Source organism: Antrostomus carolinensis, unplaced genomic scaffold (assembly GCF_000700745.2).
Source record: "Antrostomus carolinensis isolate BGI_N321 unplaced genomic scaffold, ASM70074v2 scaffold10925, whole genome shotgun sequence".
NCBI classification, from domain to species: Eukaryota; Metazoa; Chordata; class Aves; order Caprimulgiformes; family Caprimulgidae; genus Antrostomus; species Antrostomus carolinensis.
In genome coordinates, this window is record NW_010317228.1 from 49,635 (window position 1) to 65,205 (window position 15,571).

The 15,571-nt window shown below is 47.9% G+C and overlaps 1 protein-coding gene across 1 annotated transcript; it reads right to left on the minus strand.

Moving 5' to 3' along the window:
• Window positions 1–1,053: 1,053 nt before the first annotated feature.
• On the minus strand, window positions 1,054–6,190 carry FABP1 (fatty acid binding protein 1). The gene is made up of 4 exons (XM_010168520.1): window positions 6,088–6,190; window positions 4,707–4,879; window positions 2,251–2,343; window positions 1,054–1,209 (listed from the first exon to the last, which is right to left on the minus strand). The coding sequence occupies exons 1-4, from the start codon at window positions 6,152–6,154 to the stop codon at window positions 1,159–1,161; spliced, it is 384 nt and encodes a 127-aa protein (XP_010166822.1). The 5' UTR covers window positions 6,155–6,190; the 3' UTR covers window positions 1,054–1,158.
• Window positions 6,191–15,571: the final 9,381 nt, after the last annotated feature.

Genomic DNA, 15,571 nt, shown 5'->3' on the forward strand with positions numbered 1-15,571 from the left:
TCAACCTGTAACATGAAAACCTTCGCTGAGGAGAGAGGAGTTATGGGAGAGATGCACATGAGGACAAATTGGTCCTTTAGTGGCACATGTTGGGGTTGTAGGAGGAGATGGGGGAGCACTTGTGGTGTTTTGCTAACATCTGGTCAGCTTTGAGCATCCATAAGAACACCATCCCAGCTAGGTATATCACACCAGCCATGTATCTTTCCCCGTGACGATTCCCAATCACCATCCAAGCACAAGGCTTGGAAAAGGCAGCTAATAAGAAAGAGTTTCCTTTCCTGTGTGCATCAGAAGACCACATCTCCATCCAGCTTACAGCACCAAGCAAGAGTGTGGGACATGACTTTGGTGTTCCTTCTATGTCTACACTGTGAACAACCAGTGCCCATCTCCTGGCAGCAGAGCAAACCTGTATTTCACCCTGGAAGGAGAGTTCAATTCCAGTTGAACTCAATTTATCAGGTGTGGTTTGGGGTGAAACACACACTGGACACGTGCAGGCTATTCAGGACCCTGCTGCTGGTGGGAAGGGATGGGGAGAAGATGAGGATGGGGTAGCCAGAGCCTGTGGGGCTGGATCCTGATGCAGGGGTGTGAGGACGGGGATGGCAATTGGGACACTTGAGCTGCCCCCATGCTGGTTGATTTCCCAAAGCAGCTTCCTAGGCAGGATCACTGATGTTTCTTTGAGCCCACCTAAAACTCCCTCTCCTTTGGCCCTGCCAGTCACCTTGTGGTCACTTTGGCCATGTCTGTAAGGGAAGGGAACTCAGTCTTTTCCCTACCCAGTATTCCTCCATCCACCCAACCAGGGCAGCCATGGGTGCACCACCCACCAGGACATCCCCAAGGAGGGTGCTGGCACCTGTCCCTAGGAAGGGGCTGGAAGAGTGCTCATCAACGTGGAGCACATCTCAGAGGGTCCACTTAATTGCTCTGAGCCAGCACTGTAGCCTGGCTCCATTCATCAACATCAGTACAGCCTTGGTCAACCTGTTGCCCAATTTGTACCTGGGCTTGTGAGAGCTTTGGAGGCTTGCATCTCTTTATAGCCAGAGTGAAGAGGTTGATGATAATTATGAAGAGGCCTTTAATACAAATTTTACTTTAATGGACACATTTTACACAGTAAAATGATTGGCTTGTACAGGGTGTCTAGATTCTCTTGCTGATTCTCTTGTAGGTGAGGTCTCCCATGGTCAGTGTCTGAAAAACAAGTGGAAAGTGTCAGCTTTTCATGGCATTTGGCTCCAAACTCTACTTGGAAAGGATCTGGTCTTGCAAATCACTCCCTCCCTGGAAGTGTTGAAGGCCAGGCTGGATGAGGCTTTGAGCAACCTGGTCCAGTGGAAGGTGTCCCTCCTGATGGCTGGGGGGTTGGAACTGGATGATCTTTAAGGTCCCTTCCAACCCAGACCATTCTGTGATTCTATGATTCTATAAATCAAACCAGGACTGGTCCCCAGTCTATCTCCTATAAAATGAATTATTAAAGCTTTGTATTTCTTCACAAATACCCCAAAGCAGGTAAGGACAATCTGACCACTCAGCTGGGACCAGTCTGCTGCATCTCTCTTTAAAAGTGCCAGGCCCAGCCACAAATATATCATAGAATCATAGAATCATAGAATGGTTTGGATTGGAAGGGACCTTAAAGATCATCCAGTTCCAACCCCCCTGCCAGCAGCAGGGACACCTTCCACTAGACCAGGTTGCTCAAAGCCTCATCCAGCCTGGCCTTAAACACTTCCAGGGAGGAGCAGCCACAACTTCCTTGGGCAACCTGTTCCAGTGTCTGACCACCCTCACAGTGAAGAACTTCTTCCTAATATCTCATCTAAACCTCCCCTCTTTCAGTTTAAACTCATTTCCCCTTGTCTTGTCATTAGTTGCCCTTATGAAAAGTCCCTCCCCAGCTTTCTTGTAGCCCCCTTCAGGTATTGGAAGGCCGCTATAAGATCTATATACATCTGGGTCGTTGAGAACATGCCCTTGTTGGATGAAACTTTGGTAAGAAATGCCTACTGGGGTCTCAAAGAATACATTTTGGATCAGACTATAACAGAAAACTTCCTTCAGTGCCTGGCCAACTGACCAGCTTCGGCTACAGAGCCTGAGTGTGAGCACATGCTCATCTCCAGCACCTCTCTAAGGTCCCCAGTATCCTGTAAGCTTTGTAGGGCCAGAACCCTGAAGGCAGCTGTAGGCACTGTTACTCCAGCCATTGCCCCTCTCTTCTACACTTACATTGGTGATGGTGTCTCCATTGAGTTCGGTGACGGATTTCAACCCTTTCAGGTTTGCGACCAGTTTGTTGTTACCCTCCAGATGAACAACAGCCTGGTAGAGAGGGGAGGAGACAGAGGCATTCATGTTATTGCTGCAGACCATATCAACCCCTGTATTTAGTCCTTCCCCTTCTGTACTGAATTGCCACTGTCCCCTCTGCAAGCTGTTTGGAGCAAGCTGCTCCCTCAGAGCTTTCCTGGGAAGAGGAGAAAAAGGGGTTGCATCTCTGGTGACTACAACACAGCAAGGTTATATATGTTTACTTTGGGGTCTACTGGGGTGCAATTTTGCTGCCATGGCTACCTCTCTCCAAGCAGAGAATCACTCTCAGTTTCTGCACTGGCAGATGTGAGAACAGGGATCCTTGGCATCACACCAGCATGAGTTTCAGAGGAGAAGAAGGAAGGCTTTTCACCCTGCCAATGCTGGTGCCTCCATGCAGCCCTGATGCTCCTTGGGGCAGCTCCTTATGCAGCACCAAGACCAACAGGACCTGCACGTCCCCAGGGAGAGGACAGCATAGTCACCTGAGCTGGGCCAGGGCATTCCATGTGGTCTCCTCTCCACCACCCACCTATTGCAAATTGCAGCAGCAGCCTCCCTGGGGTTGGGGTGATGGGAATCTAGGCAACAGCGTGGGGATGGGGGGAGTCTTGGTCAAGGTGGGAAACAATTTAAGGAACTTTCAGAAACACAGCCATGGCTGGAAAGTTCTCAGGGGAATGGGCACATCTGCTGAGTTTCTGAGCCCCTTGGGAGCTGCACATCTGAAAAGGTTACAGACAGCACTGACACCCCCGGGGCAGCTATCACTGATCACTGAAATTACTCAAATAAATAACCCAGCAAAAACCATTTCTGTTCATCTGTCTGTCCAGCTGTAAGACGTGTTCACCTGCCCTTGAGCTGCTGATTTATGGAGGGTGAAACTCTTCTAACAGCCGTTCCCCCACCTAGTTTATGCTCAAGGGACTTCAGTGATGCTGGAAATGGTGATACAGCCAGTACAGCTATTGGAATCCGATTCACAGGGGCATTTTTTTGGTGATCATTCCTCCTGCTTTCAAAGGTCTCTGCAATATCATCTTCTCCTGAGGTAGAGGTGAGAGGCAATATTTGCCAGTGGCGCTGCCTTGACATTTTATGAACCATTGGAAACTAATGTCCAGGAACGAGAGCTGACCCAGTTTCAAGGGTGATAAATCCTCACCTTGCCAAACCATCTCATCCAGTGTAAACAGAAGCAGTGGGAAAGGCTGACAGAGAAGCTAACAGCCGCTGGGGTTTAAAAGGAGAGATTTATTGGTTTATGATTCACTGGCTGACTTTCCTGCACTACCTTTAAGTCAACAAAACAAAGGTGGGGATATGTTTTGTGTTGCAACGTGACAGCAAGTCAATCCTTTTCCACTTCAAATCTTTCAGATCTTTTGCTTTCAGAAGGATTTACCAAAGCATCTCTATCCTCCTTTTCCAAATGGACTATTAAAATATTGGCTTTCAGTGTTTTCTGAACTGGCTATTAAAATAGCTTCAGAAATGCAAGGCTTCATCTGTCCAGAGAAGAGCAACGAGGCTGGTGAAGGGACTTGAGCACAAGTCCTATGAGGAGAGGCTGAGGGAGCTGGGGTTGTTTAGTCTGGAGAAGAGAAGGCTTAGAGGTGACCTCATCACTCTCTTCAACTACCTGAAGGGAGGTTATAGCCAGGTGGGGGTTGGTCTCTTCTCCCAGGCAACCAACAATAGGACAAGGGGGCATGGGCTCAAGCTCTGCCAGGGGAGGTTTAGTTTAGATGTTAGGAAGAAATTCTTTACAGAAAGGGTAATCAGGCACTGGAACGGCCTGCCCAGAGAGGTGGTGGATTCACCATCCCTGGAGGTTTTTAAAAAGAGATTGGACGTGGCCCTTAGTGCCATGATATAGTAATTGGAGTTGGATCAGGGGTTGGACTTGATGATCTTGGAGGTCTTTTCCAACCCAATCTATTCTATGATTCTATGATTCTATCTGCAGAAGTGCTGGCTGGGGAGCTCATATGGTGTTCTGTCAAAGCAAAAAGGGAAGGTGGGAACATCGGAGTCTCAGGCTCTGTGTTTCTCAGGAAGGTGGCTCAGAAATGGACTGTCATTTTTGAAGTGTGCCCCTAAGAATCTTACTGTGGACCTGAAGGGAGCTGGGCAGTGGTTGTCACATCTGCAGACTTGGATTCAGTAATTAACTCCTTCCCATTACATTAAATCATGCATATGCAGACTGAGAAACTGGGGAACTACCCAGGTCTTGTCCCTGTGTCAGCTCTAACACTCGTGGTCTGATCATTCCCTTTGGCTCAAATGCAGAGGAAATGGCTGTAAAGGAAATTTAACATCCCTGAGCCCCTGCAGCTCTGGCAGAAGAGGAGCTGATCACTCACCTTGACTTTCTCTCCCGTCAGCATCTCTATCTCGCACTCCTCCCCAATGGTGAACTCGTTGTGCAGCACTTTTGAGCCAGTGGTCACAGTAACTTTGAACTTGTTCCCATCCTGCACGATTTCTGAGATGCTCTTGATGTCCTTGCCCTTCTGGATCTGGTCATCAGGAAGCCCTGCCCAGGAACAAGAGACATTAGGTGGACCTTGAAGCCATCAGAGGGCAGATTGCTGTTGCCAAATGAATGTGGTGGGATTCATGGACCCACAGCTGGGTGGATTGCTATCCTAGTGTGGAAAAGCCTGGCAAGGATTATGGACCCCTGAGGACCACATTGCCCTGAGTCTGCTAGAGAGGAAGAATAACAAATACTGCCGTCCTGGGTTTTGTGTGGGAACTAGACTTCTCCCTTGTTTCACCAACCTGGCTGGGAGCAGAACAGCTACCTCCTTGGTCAAACATCAGATGGAAAGTAAAAACCCTGTTTTCCTTCCTTCACTGAGAGGCAAACGGAGAAAATAGAATAAATCAAGACAGGAGGAAGAAACCAAGTAGGGTTTTTTTTAATGAGATTCAAGGTCCCTCAGAAACAGCTCACTAAATTCTTCTCCCAAAACCTGAAGCTTATTTGACAGGTTGAGCCCTTCAGGCACATCACAGAATCACAGAATGTTAGGGATTGGAAGGGACCTCGAAAGATCATCCAGTCCAATCCCCCTGCAGGAGCAGGAACCTAAATGAGATCACATAGAAAGGCATCCAGGCGGGTTTTGAATGTCTCCAGAGAAGGAGACTCCACAACCTCCCTGGGCAGCAGTAGTGAAAAGCCTCCTGAATCCCTGCAGGAGCATGTTCCTTGCTACCGACGCTGGTGGAAATCCAGCCAGCCACATTCATGATGAATTATTTAAACAACCGACTATTTTTCTGATGAATAGTGGAATCTGGGGCTTTGCAGCATCACTGAGCAGCAGCACGGTGGGCTGAGCAATATCCTGCTTGCCCTCAAATTTCACAGCTCAATGGAGGAGATCTGCAGTCACCCTAAGCCACCAAGGTCCTCCTGGCTTTTCATGTGTGCAGCACTGCCACACTGGCCCATGGCTGCAGAGACTGCTGGGACCACTTTCCTGCAAGCCATAAAATTTCACCCAACGTCTCTTGACCTCCAGCCACCAGCCAGAGAGATGCTTTCTCTTCTATTTTGAGATCACAACTCCATGCACATGCATTTAAAACAAGCTACTGCAAGATGACAGACAAAAACAAGAAATCTGAGAGATGTTTTCAATCTACATCATCAGCACATCAGCACAGTTGGATTCCCAAATACCAGTGGGATCTACGGAGGCAAAGCAGCACACGGCCCATGCAGGCACTTACCAAGGGCTTTCATAAAAGGCTCAAAATTTTCCTGGGACTGGAGTTCGTACTTCCCAGTGAAGCTCATGATGGAATGGCTCTCTGTGCTCCCAACACAAGAGAAGGTACCTTGCTGGTAAGCAGAGCTCGGTTTTATAAGGTCCTTTTGCTCTAAAGGTTGGTCAGAGGTAAGATGATGTAATTCTTTTATGGCCACGTTAAAACACTAACATAAAACTGGGCAATGGTCAGTGATAAATTGTTCTACATTTTACAGACCTCGATTTACAATGTGGGGGCGGAGAAAATCCCATAAACCCATTTTATGGAGGTAGCAACGTGGCATCCATAAACAAATTATATTTAAAAAAAAAATTGTGCAAAGACAGTAACTATCAGAGGAAGGATCCGAACAATCTAATCAGCTCGCAGTCTGAAGGCACACATCTGGAAGAGGAGAAAATGGTGGAAGATTGCGGTATCTCCTGGAGTCACAAAATCATCACTGTCCCCTAAGGCAAAAACACAACTCACAATCAAATCCTGAGCTTAAACTGCCCTATCCTGAAGACTGCAGTTTCATTCAGACTCTATCCGTATGGCCTTGCCTCCAAAAAGGGGTTTCATGTGGACACATGGACCAGTGCCATGAGTGATCAAGCAAGGCTATTGCCAAGAGCTACCACTAAAACTCCCTTTCTTCTTTCCCAGAGAAGCCACAGTCACTCGTGTCCTGAAGGAGCATCCTGGCCCTCGGAGCTCTATTTCTCCCAAATGCCAGCAGCAGCCTCCCAGCTGAGCCAAATTCCTCCCTCCAAGGCAGGACTTGGGGCTGGGCTCCTCTCCCAGTGTGATCCTCTTAGCCGAATGTCCTGCCTTGCTGCATGGCATGGAATCATAGAACCATAGAATGGTTTGGGTTGGAAGGGACCCTCAAAGGTCATCTAGTCCAACCCCACTGCAGTGAGCAGGGACATCTTCACTAGAGCAGGTCTCTCAGAGCCCCATCAAGCCTGACCTTGAATATCTCCAAGGATGGGGCCTCCACTACCTCTCTGGGTAACCTGTTCCAATGATCCACCACCCTCATATTGAAGAACTTTTTCCTAATATTCAATCTAAATCTACCCTTTTCTAGTTTAAAACCATTACTCCTTGTCCTATTGCTACTCAACCTTGTGAACAGTTCTTCCCCAGCTTTCTTATAGGTGCTCTTCAGGTATTGGAAGGCTGCTATAAAGTTCCCTGGAATCCTTCTCTTCTCCAGGATGAAGACCTCCAACTTTCTCAGCCTGTCCTCATAGGAGACATACTCCAGCCCTTGGAACATTTTTGTGGCCTCCTCTGGACACACATCCATCCTGTGGTTCTGGACTCCCAGGCTCAGATTCTTGCTCCCATCTCCTCCTTCACCCCAATAAATTCCTCCTCCTTCCCAAAATCAGCAGCTCAGGGATTTTCCTTTTTTTTCATTCACATGCCTTCTCCTCTTGTCAATTCTTCCATTCTGCTGTCTCATAGCATCTTTGGCCCTTTATTAAGTGAAATCATAGATAAGCATGAAAAAAACCTGTTTCCTTCCAGTTTGAAGATGCTTCCAGATCTCTCTGCTGCTGGGCATCCTGCTCCTGTGGGGTCAACCTGGTCCGTGCTGCAGTGGTGCACCGTGACACTGCCCAGGTTAGATTCAGCCCGTTTCTGGTTAATTAGTATGGGCAGTGTCTGCCTGACAAGGCGGGAAAGGAAAACCTCTGCCCTTTGGTGGGTGAAGTTGGCTGGGGGGTGTCCATGAGGGAGATCACCCTCCACACTGTGGCAGGGGCCAAGTGGATTCAGAGAGTGCTCGTGGGAGAGTTGATTCAGAACTTTCTCCAAACAGCTTTTCAGCTTTTCCCCCTTTTATCCCAGGCTTCCCAACAGGAATGATGTCACCTTAGGAGCTGCATTTCATTTTTCCCCAACCCTGAGTGAATACCCCAGGGTCATGTGGGGCTGCACTGCCACATGTCTTCATGTCTTTCAGTGTCTTCTTCATGGGGACAGTGGTGACTGACCTCTCTGGCCAGGTCCTGGCAGCAGCTGGAGCTGACAGCTGCCTGTGTCCCACCAGGTAATGTCCTCCAGCCATGGGCCTCCTGGAAGCATGTGTGTGCCTTACACACATTCATACCATGGATCTCTGGCTGGTCCTCCAGGGAATTTACATCCCTTCTCTTTGTATGATGGGGAGAGAGTTTCAGTCTTGAAAAAACACATGAAAATTTTTTAATCGATCATCTGGCTCAGTTTGGAGCCCAGTGTTCCTGATGCACTGTGACCACCATGGGAAAGCTCCAGCTCTGCATGGCTCATTTTCCCCCTCACCATCATCAACCAGAGAAGCCTGGAGTTGTGGTTTTCATTCATGTTCTTCACTCATTTTTGCAGTGAGATACACTCCTCAACTGGGCACATCTGACCATATCCCCGTGCTGGGGTGGATGCCCAGTTCTCACCCATTTCCACGTGCAGGCTAGAGAGAAGAGGTAGCTACTAAGTCACTAGGAAGAGGACTTTCTCAGGTAACCCCAGCCACTTGTAGCCCAATGAGCACCTCTGAGCTGGCGTCTAGATGAGCTGAAGGAGAGAAATAGGAGAAACATGCCCAGAGTAGTGTCCCAGGGCTGCCTATCCCCCTCCAGCCTCTCCAGAAGAAGCCTACATGACTAGAGCATTTGTAAATGCTTCATGTTAGCCAAGACAAATCCAAACTTAGGTGCTTGAAGGAGCACCTGGTATTTTCCCTGTCCCCCCATCCCAGCCACTGCAGACTTCCCAGGACCACAATATCCACACCAGCCTGAAAGGAGAAAAAGCCACCAAGCTAATGAGACCTGAGCCTAAGATAGGATTTGGAAAATCCAGGTTTTGTCTCAAAATACTTTTGAATGCCTAACCTGGGCAGCTGAATCACTTAGAAAACCAGCAGAAATTGGGTCAGAACTCCCCCTGGGCAGCCCAGGCTCCTAAGGTCTGGATGTCACCCAACAAATATTAGAAGGAGAATATAATTGTTCAGGACTCTCTTGACAGTTGGCAAAAATGGGCAACTCGTGAGACAATTCACCTCACTTGGGATCCAAGTTGTTTTCTGCAGGTATCCTCTCTTCTTCTCTCTTACTGTGGATGGGTACAATATATCTGTGCTCCCAGCTTTGGTGTGTTGGATAAATGTCAACCATGGATCACTGCTGGCAGGTTTGGAAATGCAACCCACTGATTTTTGATCAATGATCAAAACCAAAACCTCTTTGTTTTGTCGCCAGGCATTCTGCTGGACTTGTGTTCTTTTGTTTCCACTAGTAAAGAAATGCAGAAGTTATTATAAAAAAAGAAGAAATCCTTACTGAATGAAATTCAGACAAGGTAATTATTAACTAGCCAGGCCTGCTGAGCAAACGACAGGTGAGATAAACTTAATCTCAATAGCAAAGTTCAGAATACTTGTACATCTCCCCACCAGAATACAGGATCTTTTAAAACATTATATCACTTTAACTTGCCAGGGCCAAGAAAATGCGCCTGGTTGGCATTAACACAAATCTGAGCCAGTTGACCATTTGATTAAAACTAAATCCATACCCTGAAACCTGGACCTGGCTTGTAGAAAGAGAAAAGACAGGAATCATTTTCAAAAGTTACTGAGGAGGCTACTTCTTGTGGGAAGCCAGCAGGTGCTTTCATGTTTAAGTTGCTTTGAAAATAAAGTGTAGGATATTAGAAGCTTATCAGAAAAAAGGACCCAAGTGTCTCATTTCTGCTTTTTGCACCTAAATCAAAGATATGGACATGCAAAACTTCTCAGCTTCCTTGTAGCCATGGAGGTATCTGAATGCTCTGTGTCCCAAGGTGATGAATTAGAGAAAAGATGTTTGGGAGTGACCCCTGAAGGTCTCTGATTCAACCTCCTGCTCAAAGTAAGAACATCATCAACACTCGATCAGCTCAGCCATGTTTTTGGACAAATCTCAAAACCCACCCCCTCTGCCTCTCTGGGTGCCCATCCTGGGTCTGCATCACCCACCTCTCAAGGAAGAGGTGCTCAAACCCAAACCTCTCCAAGTTCAATTTGTTGCCAGTGCCTCATTTTATAACGTCTGCTGTAACAAGGAAAAGTTTGGCACCATCATCTCTGTAACTGCCCACGGAGCAGTTGTAGGTTGTTATCACTTCCCTTCAGACCTTCCCTGGGATTCCCAGCTCTCACTTTCACTCCTGTCTGCAAGGCACTGGGTGACCACCCTCCTACGTGCACTGCTTCTTGACAATTTGGACCTTATGGTGGGGAAGTCTCAGGGATCCTGCAGCAAAAATGCTTCTCTGTCACCTCCAGTCTGAACTAAAACTTTGATTTAAGCTCTGAGCTCTGAAAGGACTTTACTGCTGGAGCCCTGTGTGGGGAGAGGCACTTTGCCCAGGAGGGGTCCCTGGCAGCCTTGTGGAGGTCTGAGAATGTCTTCATGCACCTCACCTCTGTCTCCTGTCTTGCTCTTATCTATCCTACCAGTGATTCCTCGGACTTTCTGAAAAGCCTTTGGTTTCACCTCAGTGCTTTGGGAAGCTGGGACTGGGCTCTATGCTAGGATTTCCTTAGCCAAATGGGAAAGGCTACAAGCCAGGGTTTTTGCTGATTCAGTCACAGATTTCTCCAGTGCAGGTCCTGTTGGACACCCCAAAACCCCTAGCTGCTTTTTGAAGAGCTTGGTCACAAGCCACAGATCCCCAGATGGGCTTCCATCTGTTTCAACCATATTATTGCTTGGGTCATCCCTACTTCTGCTGTGCTTGTATCTGGGAACTTGGTCTGCTGCCCAGTTTTCACATCTTTGGCCTGATTATTTTTAACCTGGGGGAACAAAGGTTTCTTCAGCAGGCCACATGGCTTCATTGCTTTGAAAGGTTGGATGGAATGGGAGAAGATGTTACTGCTTCCATGAACTCTCTGTCCCTCTTGGTTTCCCCCAAATTTTCATTGTTCTGCATTACCAAGGCAGCCCTGAGATGAAACGTGGCACCTTTCCCAGATTTTTCTCTTTTTAAAACAGCTGTGGCCATCTCCTGAAGACTGGCTGCCTCCAAGCTGTAACTTCTCAGCCATAGACATGCAAGCACCAGTTCATATTGGTTTAGATTAGATATGCCATTATCAGAGCCTTGATAAGACCGTCCAAAGCGGCAGCTTGTACAGAGCGCTGCCGCTTGATAAAGCTTTCCATTAATGCCGAAATTCAGCAAAGGGCAGCCCTCAGCTCTTGTCATCTTACTACAAAGGTCCCAAAGGGAGCAAAGGCTCGGTATTGCTTCTCCAAGGGCAAGGCAGCAGTTTCCTTGATAGCATGAGACCTATCCTTGCCTTAGCTTTGCTTGCCAATGATCACCTGGGGAGCAGAGCCCACAGAAGAGCTGCCCTTTGCTGTTGGGGTCTTGCCTTATTGCAGGAATAAAGCTGCTGCTGCCTGTGCCACTTGCCTCCCACTCCCTTGCCTCAAACATCTGCAGTGCAGTGCTGTTGCCTCTCTCCAAGCACATGGACCCCTGTTCAGAGGGCATGTATTGCTCTTGCAGCTTGGCCTTTGGTGGAGTGAGGCTGTCCTCCATCCCACCCCCCAGTTTACCGAGTCAGGGGACAAGGGCTGAAAATGGTGCTTGTTGCTTATGGAGCTAGTTTGTGCCAGGGCAGGGAAAGAAAATGTTGGGAAAGAAATGGAGCCATTAGCAGTTAATGTTCTCAAGTGAGAAAGGTGTGGAAGAGCTCCCCAAAGCAGAGCCATTTAACCAATGCAAATGTGTTTCACCTCATCTGATCACACGTCTGCAGTGCTGATGTCTCCATCTGATCCAGGCATGTGAAGAGCCTCTGAAACACAGTGAGGATAAGCAAACCTTTGTCTGACCAAGTGGAGATGCATGTTGGGATGCAAAGAGCAGCGGCTTCCAAGTGCCTACAGGTGGTCAGATGAACTCTAGTCCCAGAGGGACACCTGGCTGTCACTCTGGGCCAGTGCTCAGCTTTCCAGCTGGCCTGCACTCTCCTCGGTCCTGATTTATCAAGCACAGTGGCTCACTTAATGACTGCTCACAGTGGCTTCCAGCTAGTTAGTCAAGGAGAGTTCCTTGGGCACATACAGGGTGTGGGGGCACATGAGGAGGAGCCTGTGCCTCTGCGTGCACTACATTTTGCACTTGAGTCCTGATGTACAACCCACCTTCCCACACACATGCACTATATGAATATCCCATTCCATGAAATGGCTTTTCATAAATGTAATAACACTGTCAAAACAATTGACTTTGTGTCCCACACCCATCATATCTAATGGAGCTTCATGCTCCGGGGTGACCATCATGACCATCACCCTGGTATGTTCACTGCTCCAGAGTGAATGTGCAGGTGAGCTGTTCCTGTCTTTCTCTGAGACAAATATACAACCACAGTTTATATTTTAAAGAAATGAAAGTCCAAACAAAAGCCCCAAAGACAACCTTCCTTAGCAGATGGTTCTCCTTGGCTAGGGAAAGCAATAACCCAAGAGTGATGCACAAACCAGGTCCTTAGTGCTGAGGCATGACACTGCTGTGAGGAGGGCAGAGTGAGAGGTTGCATGGAGTTGGAGAGCATCTGAATTTTCACCAGGTTCATGGCCAGGGAGGTGTTCCACAGGAAATAACCATGGTGCCAGCAAGGCCAGAGCTGTGGACAAAGTCCAGGGTTGCCTCTGAGCATGTACTGCTTGGTGCTGCTGCCGTGTTTGCTGTAGTCAAGGCACCTCCCTGAGCACAGACATCCCCATTTTACCCAGGATGGAGTGGACAAAGACTGAGTCACTTTCCCAAAGTCACCTGGAAAAGCTGATAAAGCAAACATGCTGTAACTGCCCAGCCTCCACAGCATCTTCCTTGTCTAGTCCCTGGTGGGTATCCATAGAGCCCATACCCTGTGGGACTGCAGATTTTGAGAGAAAATTTGGCCCTGGTATTTAATATAATCTTGAACATAGTAGGACCAGATTGCACAACTTTCTCCAGGTAATAGTGTCTTCAACCTCCCATTGCAGGAACCAATATTGCCTAATCCCATCCTCACACTCCCTTTCTGCTCTGCCTTTACAAATGGGTCCTGCACTTTGGTCTACAAGACCCAAACAACAACATGGATGTCCTTGAGCCTATTGTGAAACACCTCACAGTGAGGGAAGTGTTGCACCCAGCCGTGGGGAAAGGGCCAACATGCTGGCAGCTCCTTGCCCTGCAAAATCACCAGAGGTGGACGTGGAAAAGTATGTGTGTGCACATTTGTAGGTGAGAAGAGGTGTTGACCCACATGGAAGTCCTACCTCATGTCAGCTGAGATACCTGAAGTTTATATCAGATTTAGAAAGAGTGGAGAAGAGCCACATTCGCCATAGCAAACGGGCAGCTTCATGTACTTTAATTCATTAACAATTCTATATTTCTGTCTTATATCTCGTTGCTGTGAGGTTCAAACAAATTATTCTGGGTGTGCATTTGTCTGTGCAGCTGCAGACACCCTCTGCAAACTTCCTACCCCCCTTCCTGCTTGGGTCCCTGATCCTCACTGACATATGAGTTTGCCTCTGAGAAAGGCAGAACTAAAATAATTTGATTTCTGGACAAAATCTTACATGTTTTACCTGGAATTTTCCTGTTTTCTCAGTGAATGTTCATGCTTCTGTGACTCAGAGGGGAGGAGGACACGTAACTCCTTCATCTAACCCCAGCAACAAGCTTATTTATTTTTTGTCAGATGAAATAACATGCTTCCCACTGGGACGTACTCTGTATGGGGTAGTAAGTGGCATTGCAAACCCCAAACACCCTTATCACTCACTTACTGGACCTGCCTGGTGTTGCTTGGGTCACTTACAGGTCTGGAAGCTTTTGTTTGTGTGAGGTTTGCAGACACCAGCCACCTCATGGGCAGAGTCAGGACTGGGAGACAAGAGGGAGGTTTTTGTGCTTTCCAGGCTTATATGATTTTTTTTAATATAATTTTTTTTTGAATTAAATTTGGCGTGTTCTGGTCCTGTTTGTGAGTTGGGGTCTTCCCATGCACCCCTTTTTGAGTCTCTCCATGATGGTAGGATGCAAAGACCCCGCAGGGGAGGAGGGACTGGGCTGGGAGGAGGGTGGTAAAACCCCAGGATGGATCTCAGGGAGAAGATGGGTTTAACATGAACAACTTCTTTCCTACCTTAATGAGCCCTTGTGTTGGCTTAGGCCATTCACCTTCATAGCCTGGCATCCTGCTGCAGGACATTGCCTCTGCCTCTTCTTCCTCCCCCTTCCAAAATGAGCCTTTTTAGAGAGGTGTTTCCTGGTTGTTGCTTGAAATCCTGGTGGGATGTTTGAGTATCCATGGCCTGAAAGGTGGAAAGACCTGTGCAAAGGTGGGAAAGGGTGGGTGCAAGCAGGTCAAGGGTCTCCTGAGGCTGTGTTCAAGTGTATGTCCAAAGGAGGGCAAGGAAGGTGGGGAAGGGTCTGGAATACAAGTGTTAAGAGGAGAAGCTGAGGGAACTGAGGTTGTTTAGCCTGGAGAAAAAGAGGTTGAGGGGAGACCTTCTGGCTCTTTCCAACTCCCTGAAAGGAGGGTGTAGTGAGGTAGGTGGGTCTGTTCAACCAAGTAACAAGCAACAGGACAAGAGGAAATGGCCTTAATTTGCACCAGGGGAGGTTTAGATTGGATATTAGGAAAAATATTGTCGCTGAAAGAGTTGTCAAGCACTGGAACAGGCTGCCCAGGGCAGTGGTGGAGTCACCATCCCTGGAGGCATTTAAAAGAGATGTAGATGCGGTGCTTAGGGATCTGTTTTAGAAGTGGCCTTGGCAGTGTGAAGTTTTCGATCGGACTCGATGATCTTAAAGGTCTTTTCCAACCAAAGCAATTCTATAATTGTATGATCTCCTCCGTGGATACAAGGCATTGCCGCCATCTAGTGACACAGGGATCACTGGTGGCTCTGGCAGAGCCTGTGGTCCTCAGTGCTCCTGGGCTTGGGAATGCTCTGCTGCGGGTATGGAGATGGGACCCAAACCCAACGTCTTGCTTGTGCTTGGGTCATACAGAGGGGCCCATGGATGGAGAGGACAGAAAGCTGCTCAGCAAATGTGAAGCGTGATAGTGTTGCAGTGCTTTCCTTTGAGTGCTGCAGTGCTCTGGGTTGAGACATGAAATTTTGGGGGGGAATTGTGGAGGAAAAAATCGTCTTCTCACTGCTGTATATGTTCTCCTGCTTCCTTGCCACAATTTGGGATGCCTTTGGTGGATGGAGAAGCTGAAGAAATTCTGTGTGGAGGAATGAAAACTGATGCATTATGAAAAAAAGTTGGAAAAGTCTGACAGCAGCCTTAGCTGGGGTTTGTAAATACAGCTGATTTCTGACAGATGGGTTCAAAGAGCATGAACTGCTTGGGACAGACAAGGTCCAAAGTGGAAATGCAAATCCCA

Coding starts and splice junctions, on each gene's coding strand:
- FABP1 (XM_010168520.1), bottom strand. CDS start 6,154: ATGAGCTTCACTGGGAAGTACGAACTCCAGTCCCAGGAAAATTTTGAG. Junction 2,344..4,706: donor TGACGGGAGAGAAAGTCAAG/GTGAGTGATCAG, acceptor CCTCTCTACCAG/GCTGTTGTTCATCTGGAGGG. Junction 1,210..2,250: donor ATGGAGACACCATCACCAAT/GTAAGTGTAGAA, acceptor CTTGTTTTTCAG/ACACTGACCATGGGAGACCT.